Source organism: Rhinopithecus bieti, unplaced genomic scaffold, assembly GCF_001698545.2.
Source record: "Rhinopithecus bieti isolate Rb0 unplaced genomic scaffold, ASM169854v2 scaffold_32096, whole genome shotgun sequence".
Classification (NCBI taxonomy): Eukaryota; Metazoa; Chordata; class Mammalia; order Primates; family Cercopithecidae; genus Rhinopithecus; species Rhinopithecus bieti.
The window spans coordinates 114,026-140,906 of NW_016813886.1; the positions used below are offsets into that span (position 1 = coordinate 114,026).

Genomic DNA, 26,881 nt, shown 5'->3' on the forward strand with positions numbered 1-26,881 from the left:
AAAAAAAAAAAAAAAAAAAAAAAAAAAAAAAAAAAAAAAATTACCATGATGCATGGATGCATGATACCAATGTTAATTTTCTGGTGTTTTATAATTCTGTGAGTTGTTAATATTAGGGGAAAGTGAATGAAAATATATGTGAACCCTCTCCATTGTTTTGCAACTTTTCTGTAAGTCTAAAATCGTTTCAAAATGAAAAGTTAAAAGAAAATATTTAAAATGATCTATCTCTGCATATTCAAGGATTCTCAATCATTTTTATCTTTTTGGAGATTAACCAACTCTTTGATGAAAAGTATGTACCATCTGTCCTAAAGAGCCTCGAGTCCACTTCATAGTCTGGATGTTTGTACCAGAAACCTTATGTTGAAATTTGATCTCCAGTGTTGGAAGTGGTGCCTAACAGGAAGTGTTTGGGTCATGAGGGCAGATCTTCATGAATAGATTCATGCTCTGAGTAAGTTCTTACTCTATTAGTTCCCTTGAGAGTTCCCACAAGAGCTGGTTGTTAAAAGAACCTGACACCTCCTCTGTCCCTCTTGCTTCCTCTCTCACCATGTGATCTCTACACACCACTCTCCTTCACTTCCCACCATGAGCAGAAGCAGCCTGAGGCCTCCCCAGAAGCAGATGTTGGTACCAGGCTTCTTGTACAGCCTGCAGAACCATGAGCCAAATAACCCTCTTTTCTTTCTAAATTACCCAACTTCAGGCATTCCTTTATAGCAACACTAAGTGGACTAAGACATCCACTTTTGCCATTTCATCAGTTCACAGACCCACATGGAGCCCATCTGTGGGCCCCAGTGCAGAACCCTAGCTCCAGGGTCCACAGCTCAGGACTCAGGTGTGAGAGGAAGTAGCATCCAACAGTTGATCTGAGGAGGAACACCTAGCTCCTACTTCAGCTAAGGGAGGAGACTACCCCTCATATTGTCTTATGCCCAATGTCTGCCTTTAAAGAAAAAAGAAGTGAAAACTTAAAAGGTGGAAATGAAATCCACAGGTAGACAGCCCACTGCCACACCCTGGGCATGGTAGTTAAAGATCGACCCCTGACCTAATCAGTTATGTTATCTAAAGACATTGTATGGAAAAGCACTGTGAAAATCCCTGTCCTGTTCTGTTCCGTTCTAATTACCAGTGCATGCAGCCCCCAGTCACGTACCCCCTGCTTGCTCAATCAATCATGACCCTCTCACATGAACACCCTTAGAGTTGTAAGCCCTTAAGAGGGACAGGAATTTGCTCACTTGGGGAGCTCGGTTTTTGAGAGGTGAGTCTTGCTGATGCTTCCAGCCGAATAAAGCCCTTCCTTAACTCGGTGTCTGAGGGGTTTTGTCTGTAGCCCCACTAAGTGACACCAAACAGGGTAATCAGATCTGGGCATCAGAGCCTCTGCAGGAAATGTTGGCTTAGCCCACAGTGATGAAAACAAATGCAAATTTGTACTAGGTGTGGGTCATCTGCTGCACCCCACACTTTCCCTCCCACTTTCTGGCTTATAAGCAATTCTCTCAAGAGGTTGAAGAAGGGCACAGTTGGCTAAATGGTAGAAATGAAAAGCAAGAACCAAAATCTGCCTGAAGCCTGCAGAGATAGCTTCCATCAGTATGATGTTTATATTAATAGTTGGGAGTTTATGAGGGGACGAGAGCAATGATGCACACACTAGGCTCATGAAGGCCAAAGTCTTCATATCCTGAGTTTATAAATCAGGTGCTAGTGAAATCAAACACAAGACACATTTGCTCAAAAGGACAAAGGTGGCTTCAGAGAAAAGGAACGGTTTGTCGAAAGAAAAGCCGTGATCACTTCCAGCCCTGAGAAATGGCTAGCACTTCAGGAAATGCTTGGACAGCTCTGGCCCAGCTTCAACAATCTTTCCAAAGAATCACACTAAAGCACAGATCCCTTTATCCTGGGGGTCCAGCTGCCCAAGCTTGGCCACCGAGATGGAGGGGTCTGCAAGAAAGCTGACTTTCTCCTAAGCACTCCTCCCTAATGGACAGAGTGAGAGGAGAGTGTGGAGTGAACAAAAGGATTGCACAGTGCAGTGAGTGTGCAGAGCTCTGAGGAAGGAGGAACACAGCCAGTGGGGACTGAAGAGGCCTGCATTTCTGACAGGGACTGGAGTAGACACAGATGGTAAGCATGATGGAAAGTGTTCTGATCAACCCCCCCCCCCCCCCCCCCAGGAGGGTGTGCTCTCATTCTACCACTCTAGACCCAGGTACAGTCATGCGCCACATTATAACCTTTCAGTCAACAATTAACCACATATACAACAGTGGTCCCAGAAGATTATACCACCGTATTTTTACTATACCATTTCTATGTTTAGATACACAAATATTTGCCATTGCGTTACAATTGCATGCAGTATTCAGTACAGTCACTAGCATGTGACTGTACTGAATAGAGTCTAAACCACTGAGCCTAGTGTATAGTGGGAGGTACCAGCTAGGTTTGTGTAAGTACATTCTACAATGTTCAAAGATGAAATCGCCTAACGATGCATTTCTCCGAAGGTGTCCCCATCACTAAGCACCAAATGACTGTATTTGTTCAGAACTATGGCAGCAAGTGAAGGCTTCAGCTTCCCTAGAGCTTCACAGTCTCATGGAAACTTCTAGGGCAGCCACTCCTTTCAAAGGAACTAAAAGTCCTTTCAAAGCCAATAATTCACTTCAGTAATCTGGACCCTAAGGCTTTCATTCCACAATTAGGATACAATTCGCTGATTCTTTTTCCCCAAAGAAAAAATTATAGAAGCAATATGTACATTTTCAGGACTTTTAATATGCACTGCCAAATGTCCTATCAGAGCAGTCATCTCAATTTACACACGGACAGACATGTCTACTTCCCCAGTCTCCTTTGCAATCTTTGCCATTTAGTACTTGGGAGGTAATTTTCATTTGTTTCAATTGAAAATTTTATAAAATGAACAGTGAATGTATTTTCCTTTCATTTGTGTGTGTGTGAGTTGCTGTCCTTTGCCACATTTCTAGTAAACTGTCTTTTTCTTACTGATTTGTATGGTGTCTTTAAGTATGACAGTTGCTAATATTTTCCCAGCTTGTCACATGTTAACTTCATTTAGTGGTGCTTTGGCCACACAGAAGTGCTGGATTTTAATCTTCTTCTTTATTGTTTCTGCCTTTGTTACATTGGTTAAGAAAGCCTTCCCTGGCAAAGCTTGCAGTGAGGCGAGATAGCAACACTGCACTCCAGCCTGGGTGACAGAGCAAAACTCCTTCTCAAAAAAAAAAAAAAAGAAAGAAAGAAAGAAAGCCTTCCCTATGCCAAGATTATAAGAAGATTAATCCATGTGCTCTTCTGGGCCTTTGTGGCTCTGTGTTTCCCATTTTACATTAATCCATCTGGAGGTTCTCTTGGCATGGGAGTTAGGTAAACATTCAACTCCCCCCCTCCAATGTCTCGCCCTTGTCATAACACCATTTATTGAATTATCTGTCCTTCACCTAATATTTTGAAATGCCTGCAAAGTGGGGGAATTGTTATTTGGCAATTTTTCAAATCTATACTGCCGACAACAATTTCCCTTTCACCCTCACCCCACACCCTCCCTCTTGTTGAGTATTTGCCTTAAGATGCAGGTGGTGGGTGAGGATGTGCCCCATTTTGCAACTGGGCAGTCTGTCTATGGAGGCTGGGATCACATCAACCCCAATCCTAACAACTTTCTCCCCTGCTTTGGGCCCTTCAATGTGTCCACTTTCCTGAGACCTCTTAAGGGAGTTTATGCAGATTTATAAAAGTGATGATGGCTGCCCCTCAGAGCCACCTCTTCCCATCAATGCTTTGTCATGTACCTTCACGGCAGGATCTGAAACTTGTCCTAGCGTCCACAGCCAGTCTTGACCTCAATGGAACTTATGTACCCTTGTGTGAAGCAGAGGACGCAGCCTTAGGACTCTGAGCCTTGACCTTTGCTGTGTGCAACCCTCCACCCCTTTCTCTCTCAGATTTGGGAGGAGTGAGGGGAGGAGCCACCTGGAGCAGTTCAGGAGTGGGGAGCTTCAGGACACTTTGCACCACACACTCTGGGACTTCACTGCGCAACACCCCTGACCCCCATGTGAGGAAGATGGTTTTTGCTTTCTCCACTAGACTGTCAGCCCCTCCCTAGAAGCACAGTGTGTCTTGCTCACATTCGTGTCCCCAGTGTCAGCACTTAAGATGGGTTCAACAGATAAATGTTGAATGAAATTCAGAAATGATGTGCAATAGTAACAGCTAACATTTAGGAATCAACTTATTACTTACACGACACCTTTGCATATTGAGTGAAATTAAGTTGTTTAGTTTAACAAATGGGTGGCTTTCGGGTAGAGGACAAGAACATAGCAAGAGGAAGCATTCTTTATGAGTCCTTCACGCAAGAGGATAGGCAGACGCATCCCTCCAGAGGCAGCGACCCAGAGAGATGCCCGGCCAGGCAAAAGAGCTCCAGGATGAGGCCCCGATCCTGGAAAAGTGCGTTTGAAGGAGGCTTAAGGCATATCAGACAGCCTGACCAACATGGTAAAACCCGGCCTCTACTAAAAATACAAAAAAATTAGCCGGGCATGGTGGCACGGACCTGCAGTCCCAGCTACTTGGGAGGCTGAGGCAGGAGAATCACTTGAGCCCAGAAGGCGGAGATTGCAGTGAGCCGAGATCCTGCCACTGCACTCCAGCCTGAGAGACAGAGTGAAGAAAAAAAAAAGGTATTATTAGAGAGGCTTTATCTCCTATGTGTTCAAAAGCAACCATGCTCCTCCCAGTATCTCACGAAGACTGGACTGACTGTTCCTGTTGCTCTTCACAGAAGCTCCATGAAAGCGAGCTTCGCCTTTGCTCATGCAGCGAGCGGCTCAACGCATGACCTGGAAGCCCCCAAGGCTTTATCAACGCATTTCTCTCCAAAACTTCGTTTCCTTCCGCGACGCCCTACAAGAACCCTGGATTCCTGAGTCCCTGGCTCAGCGCCTGCTACCCCGATGCTGTCAATCAGATCTTGCTAATCTGAGCGGCCGTGGCTCGGACCCGACTCCACGTCCGCTGACAGGTCAGCGCTGTGGGTCTCCGGATTCCCAGTCCAAACCCGACGGCTTGAGGTCCCCGCGCCCCGGGGACCTGCGGAGCCCGAGCACCGGGAGCGCCAGAGAACTACATTTCCCACAGTGCTCTTGGGAAGCCGGGGCCGCCGAGACCCACGGCCCGGCGGGCGAGCTCGCGCGGAGACTCCTGGGAGTTGTAGTCCGGTCCGCCGGCGCCGGCGCTGGGGCTGGTGCTGCTGCGGGCACGGCGCCGGCCTTTGTCTGCGGGCACGCGCCGCTGCGGTGAGTGAGGCCCCCGGCCGGGTCAAAGCGCCGGGGCAAGGCGGGGCTGCGCCATCAGGCCGCTGTCCCGGGCCCTCCGTGTGGCCGCATTATGACAGCGGCCGCCACGGAAATGAGCAGGCCCGGCCGGCCCGGGCCCCGAGGGAGGCCAGCCGCGAGCGGAGAGGTCAGCGGTCCGCAGAGCAGGGTCCCGTGGACCGGAGAGCGGGGTGCCGAGGTTCAGGACGCTGGGCGGGCCCGGGGCCCGGGGCCCGAGGCGGGAGGGCAGCGTCTGCGGAGAGGAGCAGGGCCCATGGGGTCGGGGCGTGGGAGGGGGAAGCCGCGGTGGGCTCCCCGGGCCTCCGTGCGGGCTTCAGCGAGGGCGGGAAGCCGACACCGGCCTTTCGGGGATGCGAGGAGAGGCACCCCCTCCAAGGGAGAGTAGGAAGCCAGGCAGTGTGTGGGAAACCACGCTACCCACAAGCTCCTACACCTGAAACGCCCCCAGGACATTCTCCAGACCGCCAAGTGTACCCCTCTTCGCATCCGCCCTCCAGAGGACGCTGGATTTTAGGTCTTAAGCCTGGTGGTCTCGTCAGATACCCCTCCTGTTTGGTTCTTTCCTTCTCACTGTCCTACTGATAGGAGAGTGTTAGGAACCTATTTGGTAAGTGGGGAAACTTGCCTAAGGTCATAGATCCTGGGGGCGCCAAGGCAAGAAGCCAAGACTCTCATGGACTACTACTAAGCTTTTTCCAAAGGATATAATAGCCTTTCTAATAGGAAAATCAATGTTTTTAATTATAAAGCCACTTTTACAAAATCTTAGGAAAACTACTTCCTCAGACCTGTGATCTAGGGAGAAAAATATGACAATTTCCCTCTTACTAATCACGGAGGTCCCTGATAGGCGGCGGAGTTGTAACTTGAAGACGTCACAGCAGGTGGAGAGGCAGAGCTGTGAATTCTACCCTAATTTCCAGAATCCCCAGCGACAGAGTCCAACCCCAGGCAGCAGGCGTCATGTACTCCAGGGACTTTTAATTTGTGCAGTTGTTGAGCAAGAATACCTTGAACTTCCAAATGATGTGCTGTCATGTTGGTAGGGAATTCCTTTGTAGCTTGTGTTCCAAGTTGGAAGTGAGTCCTCCAAATAAATATTTAAATGCCTCTCTTGGTCATCACAGCATGTAGCAGAATGTGCAGCTGTCAAGAAGAACCAGGTGCTTAGGTTGACAAAACAAATAATGGTAGCATCATATTATTATTTCATTAAATCAGAAGGCCAGCATTTTGATAGGACATATTAGAGGGAAACAAGGAGTATGCATTGAACCACTGCGTTTCTTAAAAGTGTAAGCATTCAGTAATTAGGATCCTGAAGTAAGAAAAAATATTTTTTTAAAAAATAGATCATGTGGGCCAGGTGTAGTGGCTCATGCCTACAATCTCAGCATTTTGGGAGGCTGAGGCAGGAGGGTCACTTCAGGCCAAGAGTTGGAGACCAGCCTGGGCAGGATAATGAGACCCGATCTCTACCAAAAAAATTTTTTTAACAATTTTTAAAAATTAGCCAGGCTTGGTGGTGCTTACCTGTAGTCCTAGCTATTTGGGAGGCTGAAGTGGGAGGATCTGTTGAGTCCAGGAGTTCAAAGCCACAGCAAGCTATGATTGAGCCACTGTACTCCAGCCTGGGCAACAGAGCAAAACCTTGACTCAGAAAACTTTAAAAAATAATAATAATAAAAGATAATTTAGAGCACATACAAGAGGATTCCTAGGATCTGGAAGAGTAACTCAGTCTAGTCAAACTCTCTTCCTTTCTGTTCAATTTTATAAGCATTCTGACCAGGTCTTTAGTGATCAGGAACTAGACAACTGTCTAATGTAAGAGCATACGCTTTGGATCCAGAAAGTCTTGGATTTGAACCTTTGCTCCACCTTGATTCCTTATTTTCTGTGGGTTTTTGGGCAAGTTACTTAACCTAGTTGGAGTGCCTCGGGCTTGGTTTTGGAGTCCAGAGTAGGTCTTTCTTTTCCAAGAATTGACAAGTGTTTGCACTTGGTCAGAACTGGTATTCTTGTATCTTCAAGAGCAAGAGAAAGGTGAGTCTGGGTCTGGAGCCTCCAAAGAATTGTTCAGTGATAACATATGGACTCTCTTGTTAAGTCTTTGTAACTACAGAGAACTGGGGAGCTGCTTGGTTCCAACCAATCGTGAAGGCTGAAATGTTTTTTTAGATTCTGAATTCCTCTGGGGCTTAGAGGGAAGAAAGTAGTAGGTGGTTAGGTGGGGAACCAAAATGGAAGATCCCAATCACATGCCAAGACCAAAGTGTAAACAGGAGTGACTATTAACTTGGGATTGGCAGGAAGAGATATATGTTTATGTGTTCTCTGCCTTCCCACCTCCTGCTTCCTCCTAGACTCATTTGTGTGTGGTCCTGGTACCTTTGGGCCTATTTTGCAGTGACATTATAGTAACTAAATTATGTCAAGCAATCTAGGTTTCTTACATTCACTTATGCCTCCACAACTGTTGACTTTTTCCTTCTCACATATCAATTATTCTGCCCTTTCCTGTTTGTTTCTGTTTGTTTGTTTTTATCCCTCAGGTGCTCAGGAACAGCCCATGGAAGAATCATATGAAGAGGTGGTAACTGAGGTCGTAAGCAGGAGTGGACATGTTTGGATTTCCAACAGCTACCCTGCTGGACTGTCATGGAAGATATGCCCAGAATGTAGCGTTCTTCAGTGAGTGAGTCAGTTGATGGCTGGATGTGCTCAGCTCACAGATATTCAGTGTCCCTGTCCTCAGCACTGGTCGGCAGTCTGAGGAAGCAGAGGAGACCTTGCTTTGGAAGAGCTCGCTGTTCCTAGGGTTACAAGAAAAGCCTGTGAGCTGGAGTTAGAAGTAATAGTAGAAACAGAGCAAGAGAACCATCTTGATATGGAGGTAGCGTTGAAGTAGTCTCTGAGAATCAATGAGCAGCTTAAATCTCAGCATTGTCTCTGAATAAGGCAAGAGAACAAGGAGAAAATTACCCTGGGGTGACACCAAGAAAACTGTTAATGGTGATGAATGGACCCATATTTAAAGTGCACCAGGAGGCTCAGATGCAGGGCAGTATTAGGAAAAAATAAAGTCAATATCTGCATAGAGAATAACTTCCAAACCAAAATTGATTTCAGTTTTGCCATAGCTTAGTAGGCTGAAAATAGCAAGGATTTTAATGGGAAAAATTCCTTGGATCAGATTCTATAATTGCCATGGCTAGATCTGCAGTATCAGACAGGTTATTTAACTTCCTTAAGCTCCAGTTTCATCTGTAAAATGGGGCAGTAAGTTCTATCTTGTAGGGTTGCAGGGATTAGCAATGACAGATGTAAAGTACCCAGGATTGTACTACATATTTTCTGAGGTCACGGTGCTTATTCCATTGTAAAAACAGACTGGACAGAGGTGGATTTCTGAAGAAGCAAATGCAGCTTAAGTTTTAGGACCCCTCACTTGCATTGGTCTCTCCAAGACCCTGGGCTTAATTTTATACATTTTCTTAAAAGGGTGCCTCTAAAATGGGAAAGTTTTAGGCCTTATACAGCCTGGATCCACACCTGTTTTGGAGTCAGACAAAAGTTGGGTATGGGGCTCTATGTGATTCTGTATAGTTTTCTAAATTTTCTGAGCCAGTTTTCTGACCTATAAAATAGAGAAAACCATGTCTGTCTTACAAGGTTATTTGTTGGCCTAAATTAAATTTAGAGGCAGTACAGTACTATGGAGAATGCCTATTTGAGTCAGCTCTAACTTACCTAGTTCTGTGACCTTTGACAGTCTCCCTTTGCTCCCATTATCTGTATCAATCTCATGGCATTGTTTTCAGGATTGCATTGTCTATGCACAGAATAAGGCCTGGCACATCATAAGCACTCAAAGAATTATGTTTCTTTTTCCCTATTCTAACTCAGCATATTGGTGCTTCTTACATGACTTCGCTCTCATTTTATCAGATGTGATGACTGAAGCCCACCACAAGTATGACCACTCTGAGGCTACAGGATCCTCAAGCTGGGATATCCAAAATTCTTTCAGAAGAGAGAAGCTAGAACAAAAATCCCCAGATTCGAAGACCCTACAGGAAGATTCACCTGGAGTGAGACAAAGGGTCTATGAGTGCCAGGAGTGTGGAAAATCCTTCCGGCAAAAAGGTAGTCTAACATTACATGAGAGAATCCACACTGGTCAAAAGCCTTTTGAGTGCACCCACTGTGGAAAAAGCTTCAGGGCCAAAGGCAATCTTGTTACACATCAGCGGATACACACAGGAGAGAAACCTTATCAGTGCAAGGAGTGTGGGAAAAGCTTCAGTCAACGAGGTAGTCTCGCTGTCCACGAGAGACTCCACACTGGACAGAAACCCTATGAGTGTGCTATTTGTCAGAGAAGCTTCAGGAATCAGAGTAACCTTGCTGTTCACAGGAGAGTTCACAGTGGTGAGAAGCCCTATAGATGTGATCAGTGTGGAAAAGCCTTCAGTCAGAAAGGAAGCTTAATTGTTCACATCAGAGTCCACACGGGCCTGAAGCCCTATGCCTGTACCCAGTGCAGGAAGAGTTTCCACACCAGGGGGAATTGTATTCTGCATGGCAAAATCCACACAGGAGAGACACCCTATCTGTGTGGCCAATGTGGAAAAAGTTTCACCCAGAGAGGAAGCCTGGCCGTGCACCAGCGAAGCTGCTCACAGAGGCTCACCCTTTGATCACTCTCTTGAACAGAAGTTCTCTTTATGAATTAAGAGTACAAAATTCTCTGAGATGAAGCAACCTATTCAGTTCTATGGAATGAATGGAGAATCTTTCAGAAAGACCATCATCGGGTAGGACAAACTGACTTTTCTCCTTTCCCCCAAAAGAGTATGAGAAATAAATGTCTTGTTTATTATCATTATCATGTATGTTTTATAATTTCTGTCACTTTATTTTGACCTGATTTTTCAAGGTACCCCCATTAATCCGGTGCCACACTAGAGATTGCTCTGTGTATACACAATACAGATTTTAAATTTGTAGTTGACGCCGGGCGCGGTGGCTCAAGCCTGTAATCCCAGCACTTTCGGAGGCCGAGACGGGCGATCACGAGGTCAGAAGTTCGAGACCATCCTGGCTAACACGGTGAAACCCCGTCTCTACTAAAAAATACAAAAACTAGCCAGGCGAGGTGGCGGGCGCCTGTAGTCCCAGCTACTCGGGAGGCTGAGGCAGGAGAATGGCGTAAACCCGGGAAGCGGAGCTTGCAGTGAGCTGAGATCCAGCCACTGCACTCCAGCCTGGGTGACAGAGCGAGACTCCATCTCAAAAAAAATAAAAAAATAAAAAATAAATTTGTAGTTGACACCATCAGGCTTTTTTAAATGTAAAAACTCAGCCCCTCATCAATCCCAAGTTCTTTTTCTTCCCTACATATTCAAATTAATCTTGTTTTGCCTTCAAAACCACTGGGCAAAATCCATGGGGCAAATCTAGTTAACCTTTATAATCTTCTTGTTGAACATTTCATTACCTGGATGATACCCCCAATAACCTATTGTAACTAATCACTCATGTCTGTAGCAAGGGGCCTACCCTTTTATTACAAAAGAAAATTTCTTTCCAAGCCTGCAGAGCTTTAGGTTTGTGCATTTAGACATACTTCAGTCCTCCACTCCTAACTAGGATAGAGATAATTCACCTATAACCAAAGAGCAAACAACTACTGTCTGCAATTTTTTAAAATCTTTAACCCATTTCTCCCTATCTATTAAAGGGACTCCTACATTCTCAGAGACCTTCACTCCCTCTTTGATAACAGTAGCAATATCTTGGGATTGGGTTATCTAGAAAGATAAGTGTTCTTATTACTGAACCCAGACTTGTAGTTTGTAGTCAATAATGAACTTCCACTTTGCAACAATACTATCCTCTTCCTCCTGCACACACACACAGAAATTTGGAATTCTAACCCATCCTTTTTTCTGACCTCCAGGGGATGAGATTTGAAGAAGGCTGCAAAGGAGAAATTGGTTCTGAGGGGAATTTTTCATTTCCATTTTTTAAAATCTTAGCCATCTCTATAATTTTTTATGCTGAGCATTTATGTAAGTGAAATAAATGATGGATGATAGAGATTTTGGTTTTCTTGGTAAGACACCATTCCATCCTTTCCAGTGGATCCTATAAACCAGTGGTCTCCAACCTTTTTGGCACCAGGGACCAGTTTCATAAAAGACAGTTTTCCTACAGATGGAGGGGGAAGGTAGGATGGTTTTGGGATGATCCAAGCACATTACATTTATTGTGCACTTTATTATTATTACATTATAGTGTATAATGAAACAATTATAAGGTACTCACCATAAGGTAGAATCAGTGGGAGTCCTGAGCTTGTTTTCCTGCTACTAGACAGTCCCATCTGGGGGTGATGGGAGACAGTGACAGATCATAAGGCATTAGATTCTCATAAGGAGTGCACAACCTAGAATCCCTTGCATGCACAGTTCACAATGGGGTTCACACTTCTATGAGAATCTAACGCTGCCACTATCTGACACGAGGCAGAGCTCAGGTGGTAATGTAAGCGGTGGACAGCGGCTGTAAATACAGATGAAACTTCCCTTGCTCTCCCACCACTCACCTCCTGCTGTGTGCCCCAGTTCCTAACAGGCCACAGACTGGTACTGATCCATGGCCCCAGGGTTGGGAACTCCCAGCTATAAATTATTGCCTCTTTAATCCCAAAAAGCTTGTAATAGTAAATCTTTACCATGTAGAGAGGTAAATTTAAAAAGTCTTTGAGCATTGAAATAATTTAGAAACACTGGATTTTAATATGAAAGTATTCCAAAGATACCATGATAACATTTGAAGATATATACAAGAATGTTCATATCATCTTCATTTATAAAAGCTACACACTAGAAATAAATGTCCAACAATGGGTGAGGGATAAAGAAACTATAGTATATCCATACAGTGAAATACAACTCAGCAATAAAAAAGAACATACAAGTGATACATCAATATGGATGAATCTGAAAGTTTTATGTTGAGTTAAAGAAGTCAAATACACAAATAGTATAATTCCACTTACATGCCTTCACAGAACAGGAAAAACTATGTGTGAGGATTGACCTGAAAGGCACACAAGGGAAGTTTACAGAGTGAAAATAATGTTCTATACCTGACATCAGGCAGTAGATGCATAGGTCTAAACAATTACCAAATTCATTTAACTCAATGCTTAAGATCTGTGCATTTTATTATATGTAAGATATACTTCAGTAACCATGAAGCAGTATAAATGTATTGCCTACAAGGTCTTTGACACTCATCCCATGAAGAGATGTAGGCTATGTCACCACTGCTTGAATCTGGACAGCCTTGTGACTGCTTCAAACAATAGAACACAACAGAAGTGATACTACACCAAGTTTAGTTCTGAAAAGCCCTTAAAAGGTATGAAAAATTTCTGCCTGGTTCTCTTGAGAGACTTACTCTCAGGTGAAACCAGCCACCATGTAAAAAGTCCAGTTATCCTGAAATCACTATAATGGACAAGCTGCATATAAATGCTCCAGCCAGCAGTTTCAGCTGAGCTCCCAACAGCCTGCCAGCCATGTGTGAGGGTCATTGTAGGTTTCCGGCCCAGCAGAATGCAGCCCCAGCTGACATCTGGCCAAAACTGCATGAGAGACTCCAAAGTGAGACTGCCTCACCTAATTCCTGACAAACAAAATCATGAGAAAAATGAAACGTTATGGTTGGATACCACTAAATTTTCAGGTAATTTGTTATGCAGCAATAACAGAATAACTTAAGTACTTTTTAAGGATAAGCCACTGTAAAATTTATATATAGGAAAAATCAGAGGTTGGGAGTGGTGGCTCATGCCTGCAATCCCAGCACTTTGGGAGGCCAAGGTAGGCGGATCATCTGACGTCGGGAGTTCAAGACCAGCCTGACCAACATGGAGAAACCCTGTCTCTATTAAAAATACAAAATCAGTTGGGCATGATGGCGCATGCCTATAATCCCAGCTACTTGGGAGGCTGAGGCAGGAGAGTCACTTGAACCCGGGAGACAGGGGTTGCAGTGAGCTGAGATTGCGCCACTGCACTCCAGCCTGGGCAACAAGAACAAAAACTCTGTCTCAAAAAAAAAGAAAAAAGAAAGAAAAATCTGGGGAAGCAACTTGATACTACCTCACTGGCTAAATCAAAACAGGAAATTATAATTTATGATTCACCAGAAAGCTTAAGGTTAAAATAAACACTCTCTTTGACAAAATAAGAGGCATGGTATAGATTAGTTAACTGATATCTAATCCAAGTTATAAAATGAAGAAGTAGATGCTGGACTCCAGCAGTACTGCATTATAAGAAATGTAAAAATATATGCCTATATGTATACTTATACTTTCAGAATCTCAAAAATATATGTGTATATATAGATAAATATAGAGAAAGAGCTATATAGATATATATAATCTTAAAAGCATAGTTCTGCAAAAAGGAATGAGTAAATAATAAAAAGTAAAGAGGTCAGAAAATATATCATTGGCCACTGGTGATCAACTAAACCTTTAGCCCCTCTCCCCTCCCTGTGGTAGGGGTTGCTGAAAGTTCCAATCCCCTAATCCTGCTTTGGTCTTTATGGTGACCAGCCCCATCCTGAAGCTACCTTAGGACCCCTGGCCATAGTCATCTTATTAGCATAAAAAACACACTCTTATCACTCAGGAGATTCCAAGAGAGAAGCTGTTATGTCAGGAAATGGAGACAAAAACCAAATATATGGGCCAGGGTGCGGTGGCTTATGTCTGTAATCCCAGCACTTTGGGAGGCTGATGTGGGCGGACCACTTGAGGTCAGGAGTTCGAGGCCAGCCAAGCCAACATGGTGAAATCCCATCTCTACTAAAAATACAAAAATTAGACAGAAGTGCTGGCAGACGCCTGTAATCCCAGCTACTTGGGACTCTGAGACAGGAGAACCACTTGAATCCGGGAGATGGAGGCTGCAGTGAGCCAAGATTGCGCCACTGCACTCCAGCCTAGGTGACAGAGTGAGACTCTGTCTCAAAAAGAATAAATACATAAAAATAAAAATTAAAATATACATATATAATGTGATATCCTAAGTCCCAAATACATAAAGCAAAAATTGAGAGAACAAAGGAAATATAGACACCACCAAAATCCCATAGTTAGAGATGTTGACACCCTTCTCTCAATAGCTGCTGAAGTTAGGGGGAAAAAAACAGTAAGGATATGGAAGTTTTGAATAGCACTATCAACCAACTTGATGCCATTGGTATTCGTGGGTCACTACACACATCAAAAGCAGCATACACATTCCTCTGAAGTGCACATGAAACCTTCACCACAATAGACCATACACTGGGCCACAAGTCTCAATAAATTTAAAACACTTGAATTATACAGAGTATATTCTTCGGCCACTACGTCATTAAATTAGTAATCAATAATAATAAAATATCTAGAAAATCCCCACAATTGTTTGGAAATTAAACTGTACACTTCTAAATCACTTATAGTTCAAAGAACAAATCGCAAAGAAAATTGAGGAAAATATTTTGAACTGAATGATAATACGTGTCAAAATATGAGGGCTGCAGTTAAAGCAGCTCTTTAGGGGAATTGTGTAGCTTTAAAATGCCTGGATTAGAAAAGAAAAAACATAAAATCACTGATCTGTTACCCACTTGAGAAGCTAGAAAAAGAGTTAGTCAAAACCAAAGAAAGAAGATATTGTTCATAATAGAGTAGATCAATGAAACTGAGTATCAGCAAAGCAGAAGTAAGCTCTTTGAAAGGGTTAACAAAACTGATACACTCATAGCAAGGCTAATCATAAAAAAAAAGAAACACAAATTACAAATATCAGGAATAAAAGAAAGGACATCACAACAAATTACAAAGATATTAAAGGAAAAATGAAAGCATATTATGAACAGTGTTACGTCGAAAAGTTCAACAACAAAAATGAAGTGTACAAAGTCTTTAAAAGACACAACTTGCCAAAATGACAGAAGAAGAAACAGAAAATCAGCTGGGTGCAGTGGCTCACACCTGTAATCCTAGCACTTTGAGAGACCAAGACAGGTAGATTTCTTGATGCCAGGCATTTGAAATCACCCTGGGCAACATAGTGAGACCCTGTCTCCACCAAAAAAAAAAAAAGAAAGAAAAGAAATAGAAAATCCAAGTATCCCTATATCTAATAAAGAAATTCAAATACCTTCACACAAAGAAAACTCCAGGCCAAAATTGCTTTACTGATAAAACATAAAACATAAAAAAGTATCCTACACATTTTTTCAGAAAATAAAAGAGAATATGCCCCAAGTCATTGTATAAAATCAGTATTACTTTGACCCTAGAACCAAAGATGTCATAAGAAAAGAAAATTATACATCAGCATCCCTCATGAACATAGACACAAAAATACTTAATATTTTAGCAAATCTAATCAAACAATGTATAAAATACATAATACATCATGATAAAGTGTAGTTTGTAAAATTAATGTGCCTTGCAAGTCTAAAATTTTTCCCCATCACAGCGCCATATTATACACCCAAGTAAAGACCCAAATCTGTTTCGTCTACCTCGAATTTCGATAATTAAGAAAATGTACATATGTAGGGGTGTGTGTGTGTGTTTGTGTCTGTACAACTGATTTTCATTATTCATAGATTCTATATTTACAAATATACCTACTTGCTAAGTTTTATTTGTAACCCCCAAATCAACACTCACTGTGCTTTTGTGGTCAGTCATTCACAGACATGCAGAGGACAATGAGAAATTTGAGTCATGCAACATGCACATTCCCAGCTAAAGTCAAACAATTATTCTGTCTTCTTGTTTCCTTTCTTATATTATAAACAAGTGGCCTTTTCACAATATATTGAGTGCTATGTTTTCACAGGTTTGTGCTTTTGTTGATGATTTTTCTGTTTAAAATGACTTCAAATTTAGTGCTGAAGTGCTCTCTGCTGTTCCTAAGCTGTGATGTGCCTTGTGGAGGGAGAAAACACATATGTTACATAAGCTTTGTTCAGGGATGAGTTATACTCCTCTTGGCAATGAGTTTAAAGTAAATGAATCAACAATATATATTAAATTAGGTTTCTTTAAACAGAAATATACATAAAACAAGGTTATATTTTGATCAGCTTATTAAAATGTTGTGACTAGAAGCTTGTAGGAACCTAACCCTGTATTTCTCCTAGGAACAATGGTTCCATATTTGCTAATCAATGTTCACAGAGACTTTACAGAACATAACTAATGTGAATAATGAGAATCAACTATATATGTGTATATAATACATCTGTATATATATCATATATGTATATATAATACATATATCTGTATAAATGTGCACATATTTGTATAATATTTATAACACACAAAATATATTTAAAACAAATCATTAAATATCAAAATGTTAAGTTAAAATTTTAGGCTAAAGTTCCTAGTGTATGGGTACATTAAGACTGAATAAACATATTCCACTGAAGTGCAGAATTTTGCTCTGTTAAAATGAGAATCTCTCTTCCCACTGACTTTCATTGTAAAATATCAATGTGTCTGTAAGGTGGGACTGACTCCATACAATAAAAATCATACGCCAGAAAACCAGAAATATTTGACATTAGTATATAGAAAATGATTTTAAATGAGAGCTAACATTTTGAAATGCTTAGTCTTTGCTAGATGCTGAGCTAAGCTTTATATCCTTGGCTCTCACAGCAAACTTGAATAAGTGCTAACTATAATTCAGAAAACTAAAGTCTAGAGGGGTTAAAAAAACTTATACAAGGTCATGCAGGTGGTGAATAAAAAAGAATCAAATGGAAATTTTAGAACTGGAAAATAAAATAAATGTAAAACTCACTAGATGGCTCAATAGCAGCATGAATATGGTGGAGCAAAGAACCAATACATTTGAAAATAGAATAATAGAAATTACCCAATCTGAATGACAGAGAGAAAATAGAATAAAAAGAAATTAACAGATTATCAGGGACCTGGGAAACAATAACAAAAGAGATAACATTGGTATCACTGCTGTTTTAGAAGAGAAAAGAAAGTAAGGCTGAGAATGTACTTGAAAAAAATAATGGCTGAAAATTACCCAAATTTGGTGAAAGCCACAAACTTTCAGATTCAAGAAGCAGAGCAAACTTTAAATATGATAAACACAAAGAAACACACAGCAAGACACATCATAATTAAACTTCGTTAAATCAAACATGATGAAAAGTTCTTGAAAGCAGCTAGAGAGAAACAAAACACAACCTATAGCGAATGAATGATTTGAGTAACAATGGACATGTCACTAGAAATTATGGAGGCCAGAAGGAATTCAAACACATTTTTCAGAGAAAAGAACTCTCAACCCAAAATTTTATATCAGTGAAAACATATCATTCAAGAATGAAGGGGAAGGAAGAACTCCTCCCTAACTCATTCTATGAGGCCAGCATCATCCTGATACCAAAACCTGGCAGAGACACAACACAAAAAGAAAACATCAAGCCAACATTCTTCATGAACATCAATGCAAAAATACTCAACAAAATAGGCTTTATCTCTGGGATGCAAGCTTGGTTGGTTCAATATATGCAAATCAATAAATGTGATTCATCACATCAACAGAACTAAAGACAAAAACCACATGATCATCTCAATAGATGCAGACAAGGCTTTTGATAAAATTCAACATCCCTTCATGTTAAAAATTCTCAATAACCTAGGTATGGAAGGAACATACCTCAAAATAATAAGAGCCATCTATGACAAGCCCACAGCCTGAATAGGGAAAAGCTGGAAGCATTCCCCTTGAAAACTGGCACAAGACAAGGATGCCGTCTCTCATCACTCCTATTCAACGTAATATTGAAAGTCCTGGCCAGAGCAATCAGGCAAGAGAAAGAAAGAAAAGGCATCCAAATAGGAAGAAAGGAAGTCAATCTCTCCCTGTTTGCTGACGATATGAACCTATATCTAGAAAACTCCATAGTCTCAGCCTAAAAGCTCCTTAAGCTGATAAACAACTCCAGCAAAGTCTCAGGATACAATATGCAAAAATCGCAAACATTCCTTTACACCAACAACAGTCAAGCCGAGGGCCAAATCAGGAATGCAGTCCCATTCACAATTGCCAAAAAATAAAATACCTAGGAATACAGCTAACCAGGGAGGTGAAAGATTTTTCTCTACAAGAAGAGCTATAAAACACTGTTCAAAGAAATCAGAGATGACACAAACAAATGGAAAAATACTCCATGCGCATGAGTAGGAAGACTCAATATCGTTAAAATGGCCATATTGCCCAAAGCAATTTACAGATTCAATGCTATTCCTATTAAACTACCATTGACATTCTTCCCAGAACTAGAAAAAACTATTTTAAAATTCATATGGAACCAAAAAAGAGCCTGAATAGCCAAGGCAATCCTAAGCAAAAATAACAAAGCTGGAGGCATCACGCTACCTGACTTCAAACTGTACTACAGGGCTACAGTAACCAAAACAGCATGGTACTGGTACAAAAACAGACAGACCAACAGAACAGAATAAAGAAGCCAGAAATAAGGCCACCCACCTACAACTATCTAATCTCCAACAACCCTGATGAAAACAAGCTATGAGGAAAGAATTCTCTATTCAATAAATGGTGCTGGGATAACTGGCTAGCCATATGCAGAAGATCGAATCTGAACTCCTTCCTTATACTATATACAAAAATTAATTCAAGATGGATTAAAGACTTAAATGTAAAACCCAAAACTATAATAACCCTGGAAGACAACCTAGGCAATACCATTCTGGACATAGAAACGAGTAAAGATTTCATGATAAAGACACCAAAAGCAATTGCAGAAAAAGCAAAAATTGGCAATTGGCATCTAATTAAACTACAGAGCTCCTGTACAGCAAAGGAAACTATCAATAGAGTGAATAGACAGCCTACAGAATGGGAGAAAATTTTTGTAAACTATGCATCTGACAAAGGTCTAATATCCAGCATCTATAAGGAACTTAAACAAATTTACAAGAGAAAAACAACCCATTAAAAAGTGGGCAAACAGATGGGCACAGTGGCTCACATCTGTAATCCCAGCACTTTGGGAGGCTGAGGCAGATGGATCACTTGAGGTCAGGAGTTGAAGACTAGCCTGGCAGTCTCTCCTAAAAATACAAAAATTAGCTGGGCATGGTGGCATGCACCTGTAATCCCAGCTACTCAGGAGGCTGAGGCAGAAGAATTACTTGAACCTGGGAAGCAGAGGTTGTGGTGAGCCAACTTCATGCCACTGCACTGCCGGGGCAATAGAGCGAAGCTCTGTCCCCCGCAAAAAAAAAAAGAAAAGAAAAGAAAAGTGGACAATGGACATGAACAGACACTTTTAAAAAGAAGACATACATGGGGCCAACAATCACACTTTTTAAAAACTCAACATCACTGATCATTAGAGAAATGCAAATCAAAACCACAATGAGATACCATCTCACGCCATTCAGAATGCTATTATTAAAGGCTATTAAAAAGTCAGAAAGTAACAGATGCTGGTGAAGGTGCAGAGAGAAAAAAGGAATGCTTTTACGCTGTTCTTGGGAGTGTAAATTATTTCAACCATTATGGAAGACAGTATGGTGATTCCTCAAAGACCCATAAACAGAAATACCATTTAACCCAGCAATCCCATTACTGGGTATACATCAAAGGAATATAAGTCACTCCATTATAAAGACACATGCACACATATGTTCACTGCAGCACTACTCACAATAGTAAAGACAAAGACTCAACCTAAATGTACATCAGTGATAGACTGGATAAAGAAAATGTGGTACATATACACCATGGAATACTATGCAGCCATAAAAAAGAAGGAGATCATGTCCTTTGCAGGAACATGGATGGAGCTGGAGGCCATTATCCTTAGCAAACTAATGCAGGAACAGAAAACCAAATGCTGCATGTTCTCACTTATAAGTGGGAGCTAAATGATGAGAACACATGGGCACATAGAGGGGAACAATGCACACTGGGGCCTACTGGAGATTGGGACGAGGGAGAGGATCAGGAAAAATAGCTAATGGGTACTAGGCTTAATACTCGAGTGACGAAATAATGTGTACAACAAACCCCCATCACACTAGTTTACCTTTATAACAAACCTGCACATGTACCCCTGAACTTAAAAGTTAATTTTTTTAAGTATGAAAAGGAACGTGAAGGGGAAATCAATCATTTCTTTCAGATGAAAGAAAACTAAGAGAATTTTTCAACAGCAGACCTTCCCTAAAATAATGGCTAAAAAACTTATTCAAGCAGAAAAAAATGATAAAACAAGGAAACTTGAAGCATGAGAAAAGAAGAAATAAAACCAGAAAAAGGCCAGGTCCTGTGGCTCATACCTATAATCCCACCACTTTGGGAGGCCAAGCTGGGTGGATCACGTGAGGTCAGGAGTTCGAGACCAGCCTGGCCAACATGGTGAAACCCTATCTCTACTAAAAATACAAAAATTAGCCAGGTGTGGTGGTGCATGCCTATAATCCCAGCTACTCGGGAGGCTGAGGTAGGAGAATCACTTGAACCCAGGAGGCAGAGGCTGTAGTGAGCTGAGATCACGCCACTGTACTCCAGCTTGAGCAACAGAGCAAGACTCTATCTAAAAAAAAAAAAAAAAAAATCAGCCTGGCATGGTGGCGGATGCCTGTAATCCCATCTACTCAGGAGGCTGAGGCAGGAGAATCACTTGAACTTGGAAGGCAGATGTTGCAGTGAGCCAAGATTGCGCCACTGTACTCCAGCCTGGGCAACAGAGTGAAACTGACTCAAAAAAAAAAAAAAAAAAAAAACAGAAAGAGTAGGAATATGGGTAGATATAATAGATTATCCTTCTCTTAAGTTTTCTAAACTATGTTAGGCTTCTGAAGCAATAACTATAACACTGATGTGGTTCTCAATGTGTGCAGAGGAAACACTCAGAGCAATTTCACTATAAAAAGAGTGAGGAAGGGAGCTTGGAGGTACACATATTTCCTTAACAGGATCAAACCACACATAATGATCTACATCAGGCGGGTCTAGTCTTTTGGCTTCCCTGGGCCACATTGGAAGAAGTATTGTCTTGGGCCACACATAAAATACGCTAACATTAACAATAGTTAAACAGCTTTAAAAAAAATCGCCAAAAAAAATCTCATAATGTTTTAAGAAAGTTTATGAATTTGTGTTGGGCCGCATTCAAAGTTGTCTGGGCCGTATGCGGTCGTGGGCCATGGGTTGGACAAGCTTGATCTACAAGTTTACTTTTTTCCCTTAAAATATTCTGAGTTTCTACATTACTTCATCTAGATCTGCCTAGATTGTTAATAGACAATTATGAGCTGTATGTCAGGAAATGAGGACAAAGACTAAATATATATATTTCACAGTATCACATTTTATAATTCATTTACAAGTTTCTCTGCTGATTTATTGGCTTATAAGTGTTTACTATCACAAACGATACTGCAGGCAACATCTTTATGCATATCTTTTCATGTAACTGTGAACAGTTAAACATAAAATACATTCCCAGAAGTAGAATTGCTAGATTAAGTTATATACACTTTAATGGTTGTTGTTGTTTTAAGACAGGGTCTTACTCTGTCACCCAGGACGGAGTGCAGTGGTGCGATCACAGCTCACTGCAGCCTCAACCTACCAGGCTCAAGCGATCCTCTCACCTCAGCCTTCCAAATAGCTGGGACCCCAGGCATGCACCACTGCACCCAGCTATTTTTGTATTTTTTGTAGAGACAGGGTCTCACTATGCCGCCCAAGCTGGTCTCGAACTCCTGGACTTAAGCCATCCTCCCACCTTGACCTCCCAAAGTGCTGGGATTACAGGTGTGTGCCACTGTGCCTGGCCCTTTAATTGTTTTATATTAAAATTTTTTCTATTTAAAAAGTTATTTCCAGAGCTCCTTAGGCTTGAAAGTGTGGATTAAACATTAACAGACATTTTTTTTAACAAACTATCCAACCTCATAATCAAATTTTCCCAGGAAATAAAAGGTGGTGACAAGTAAAATCCAGAAGAGAACCACTGGATCTGCTCTACCATGGGGGTGAAAATTTTAGCTTAAACCAGTCAGGGAGCACTGTTCCTGAGAGTTCTTAGGGGTTAGGGTTGCGAATAGAAACAGAAAATTCAGAAAGGGAGAGAAATAAACACAAGGTGGGACAAAATTCAGAAGCAGCGGCAGACTAGCGGCAGCTAGCTCGGCTCCCAGAGTACTTAATGTGCTCAATACCCACATGAATACTGTTGGCAAGAATCTTGCCCTTAACTTGCGTGTTTACAACAATGCCGACGGCCTACTGGGTAACACTGTAGACTCTTCCAGTTCTGCCATGATAACACTTGTGGGGCATTCCTTTTGAAAAGTGCCCATTCCTTTAATGTCTACAATATCATCTTTCTTATAGATTCACATATACGTGACCAAAGGAACAACTCCATGCTTTCTAAAAGGCCTAGAGGACATCTACTAGGAGCCTCTCCTCTTTCCCTTTGTGTTTGTCATTTTGTCGAATTACTGGAAGACGGTGGTTTTGATCAAAAGGGCCATAATAAATTTTATTTTCTTGTTTCTGTATTTTCTACAATAAACATACATTATTTTATAATCAAAATGATCAACATACGTAATTTTCTCTTTAATATACGTTATCTGATTTTCCCTTTAAAGCTAAATATGCTCCTTATCACTTCCAAATAAAAAGTTATACTAAAAAAAGCCAATAATCTCCCTACTCCAAAAACCCAAGTGTTACATCACTCCAAATAACATCACTCCAAAGTTACACACACACACACACCCCTCCACAGTATATGGTTGTGTGTATTTCTATATACTATTTGATATATATACTTATACAAACCGTGGAATTTGAACATATTTTCTTATTTCATTCTTTTTAAACAAAAAAGGACCACTCTATACACATTGTTTGGCAGTTTAGTTTTTCTATTTTCATTAATAAATGTATCTATCTTTACATTCTAGTAACATATTACTGCAAACTCAGCAGGTTGAACAACACAAATGTATTATCTCACAGTTTTGCGTAGTTCTGAAGTTCAGGAGGGACCAAGCTGGGAACTCTGCTCAGGGTCTCACCAGCCTGAAATCAGGGTGCCAGCCAAGCCGTGTCCATCTAGTCTCAACTAGAGAAGATCCCTCCTTAGCCCATTCAGATGGAGGCGCAATGCATTTCCCGATGGCTGTAGTACTAAGCGTCCCAGTTTCTTACTATTAGCTGAAGTGTGCCCTGAGGTCCTTCAGGCCACTTAAACTTCTCTGCCACCACATGGCAGTTTGCCTCTTTAAGTCCAACAGAAGAGAATTTATCTTCCAAGTCTGCTAAGAGTCTGCTTATCTTCCAAGTCGGCTAAGTGTCTTCAGAGTCTTATATAACATAACAACCATAGGAGCGGTGTCCCATCACCTCTGCCATATTCCATCAGAGGCAAGTCTCGGGTTATTCCCACAAAGGGAGAGGTTATACAAGGGCATGACTCACTGAGGGTAACCTTAGTGTGTTACTTTTCTAAGGATTCTATAATAAGGTACCACAAACCAGGTGGCTTAACATAAATTTATTATCTGGCAGTTCTGGAGGCTAGAAGTACAAAATCAAGGCCGTGCCCCCTCTGAAACTGTAGGGGGAGCCCCTCCTTGCCTGCCCCTAGATCTGGTGGTTTGCTGTCAACCCTTGGTGCTTCTTGGCTTGCAGCTGCAGGACTTCACTTTCCACCTGTGCTGTCATATGGCCTTCTCCCACCTGTCTGTGTGTCTGCATTTCTCCACCTCTTATATGGATACCAGTCACACTGGATTAAAGGCCCACCATATGCCACTATGATGTCATCCTAACTAATTACATCTGCAAAGACCCTATGTCCAAACAGGACATGGTATGAGGTATTGGCAGTCAGGACTTCAACATATCTTTTTGGAGGACAGAATTGAACCCATAACACTTGGCGAGTATCCTCCACGGTATCAAAAACATTCTTCTGCAGAAATACATACAAATCCAACCAAGTGGTTCCAAAGGACATCAGCATCACCTGGGAACTTATAGGAAATGCAAATCCTCAGGCCCTGTCCCAGACCTACTGACCCAGAAACTGCAGAGACTGGGGAGAAGGGAGGGACAGCACAATGTGTTTTAACAAGCCTACAGCTCATTCTTCTTACCAGCTTCACAGTTTGACTCTCAACCCTACCAGACTCTCTAAGCAGACCCAAAACTCCCTTCAAAGCAATAAAAAGAGCAGGAAGAAAATTCCAAGCAGCAGTTGGCCTGGACTACCCTACTCCTTACACAGGGCGTTAAGACAGTACGTGTCTGTCCTCCTTTTCCACGCCAAGTTCCTCATTGCTAGGGCTTCCATTCAAGAATCAACGCCACAGAAGACTAGAAAAGTCAACGAAGATGATTAAATACATGATTTCTTACCTAATTTTGACGTCAAGTCACAGGAAGGAGCACAGATGAGTCAACCGTGCCAAAAAGGCCCCACACATGCAAACTCAAATGAATACCTTCATCTTCCCTTTTATCATAGGCACAAGTCTCTCCCAAAGTCCCTTCTACACCATCCACCAAGTCCAGTTCACCAGATCACCTGTAGCCCTGCCCTGATTCTGTTTACTTCACTTGCATTTGGGGTCATTATGATGTCATTGCCATAGGGTCAGGGACTTAGTGACAATAGAATGTATAATCCAGCCATGACCAAGACTTGTGTTTCTGCAGTACTGAATCCCATCTTACTCTTAGGGAGCCTCATTCCTTTGATAAAAGAATGCAAATCACTCCACAATTCTGCTTGCTTTCTAATTTCTATCTCTTCCCAGTAGTTCTGGCCAGCCTGCCTGGTTTTTCCTGATTTTCCTGATTGTACTCCTTTTATGTTTTCAGGCCACTAACCTCCCCAGCTTTGCCATAGTCCAAAATGGTGACTGTAATCAATATATCTCATTTAACACAAGCTACAGATGTACTGGAAAAACTTGTTTGACTATTGCCATAACCTTTCAGGAAGTTTCTTGGGGTTTTGCTTATACAAACATCTTATATAATCCTGACTATAGCCTGTTGTGACCCTGTCTCTGCTTGATTCAAGACAAATACTCTCTCCCTCTCTCTTAACTCCAACGTTGAGTCTCTTGCCTTAAAGCTATTGTACACATTATTCCTCTTTGCAGCAGTTATCTATCACCTGGGTCGCTCCTTGAAGCTTTTAGTTCCTATATCACTATCACTCACTCCAGCTCTACTGTCATCCCACTTGGAGTGCTTATAAATGACTCATCACTTTTCCTCCTTACTTTCAATGAACTTCCTCTCTGTAAGACCAGAGCCACTCACCTCCATCCATGATCATATTCGTAACATTTGCATTATCAATCCAACAATGGTCTCAACTTTAATCATCTCACTTTCTGATTATCAACTCCTGTCTTTGCATCTCACTTCCTCTAGTGAACTAAAGCCAATAAATTTTCAGCTGCATCAAATAATTCATAGATCCTGCTACTCTCTCATTACTGTTCATCCTTCCTTACCAGCTTTTATTATATGGTCCCTCTTTTAATCACCTACTTGCAAACACCCTCAACTCCCATACCTTGCTATCATTTTTAAAAACAGTTTTATCAAGGCATAATTCACATACAATAACACAATTCACATACAATAACACTCACTTATTTTAAGTGTACAATTCAATTACTTTTAGAAAATGTGCACAGCTGAGTAACTAACATCTCAATCTAACGTTAGAACATTTGCAATAAACCATCAAAAAACTTCATTTCCATTTGGAAACATCCCTCATTGCTACCCTCTGCTCCACGGGACCATAAATCTAATATCTGTTTTTATAGACTGGCCTTTTCTGGACATTTCATATAAATGGAATTATAGAATATATGGCTTCTTTTATTTGGTATAATGTTTTTGAGGTCCATCCATATAGTAACACGTATCAATACTTTATTCCTTTTATTGTTAATATTCCATTGTATGAACATAGCAGATATTGTTTGTCCAATAATAAGTTGATGGACATTTTGGTTGTTTCCAGTTTTTGGCTATTTTGAAAATTGACAGCCAGGTGCGGTGGGTCACACCTGTAATCCCAGCACTTTGGGACGCTGAGGTAGGTGGATCACCTGAGATCAGGAGTTTAAGACCAGTCTGGCCAACATGGTGATACCCTGTCTCAAAAAAAATACAAAAATTAGCCAGGCATGATAGTGCATGCCTGTAATCCCAGCTACTCAGGAGGCTGAGGCTGGAGAATTGCTTGAACCTGGGGTACAGAGGTTGCAGTGAGCCAAGATCGCACCATTGCACTCCAGCCTGAGTGACAGAGCTAGACTCCATCAAAAAAAAAAAAAA

The 26,881-nt window shown here is 41.5% G+C and overlaps 1 protein-coding gene and 1 long non-coding RNA gene across 6 annotated transcripts; one reads left to right on the forward strand and one right to left on the reverse strand.

Moving 5' to 3' along the window:
• Nucleotides 1–4,806: 4,806 nt before the first annotated feature.
• On the forward strand, nt 4,807–10,282 carry ZNF32 (zinc finger protein 32). 5 transcript variants are annotated; one of them, XM_017849044.1, is made up of 3 exons: nt 4,807–5,351; nt 7,946–8,088; nt 9,342–10,281. In XM_017849044.1, the coding sequence occupies exon 3, from the start codon at nt 9,347–9,349 to the stop codon at nt 10,091–10,093; it is 747 nt and encodes a 248-aa protein (XP_017704533.1). In that variant the 5' UTR covers nt 4,807–5,351; nt 7,946–8,088; nt 9,342–9,346; the 3' UTR covers nt 10,094–10,281. The 5 variants fall into 5 exon arrangements, with proteins under 5 accessions (XP_017704533.1, XP_017704531.1, XP_017704534.1 ...); XM_017849042.1 differs by having other exon boundaries at nt 7,946–8,084; XM_017849045.1 differs by lacking the exon at nt 4,807–5,351 and adding an exon at nt 5,358–5,568 and having other exon boundaries at nt 9,342–10,282.
• Nucleotides 5,577–25,084, reverse strand: LOC108513324 (uncharacterized). Its single transcript, XR_001880860.1, has 4 exons — nt 24,932–25,084; nt 7,847–8,206; nt 6,924–7,021; nt 5,577–6,556 (listed from the first exon to the last, which is right to left on the reverse strand). It is a non-coding gene; the product is annotated as an uncharacterized LOC108513324 (long non-coding RNA).
• Between the last annotated feature and the right edge of the window lie 1,797 nt (nt 25,085–26,881).

Coding starts and splice junctions, on each gene's coding strand:
- ZNF32 (XM_017849042.1), top strand. CDS start 8,015: ATGTTTGGATTTCCAACAGCTACCCTGCTGGACTGTCATGGAAGATAT. Junction 8,085..9,341: donor CCAGAATGTAGCGTTCTTCA/GTGAGTGAGTCA, acceptor TCATTTTATCAG/ATGTGATGACTGAAGCCCAC.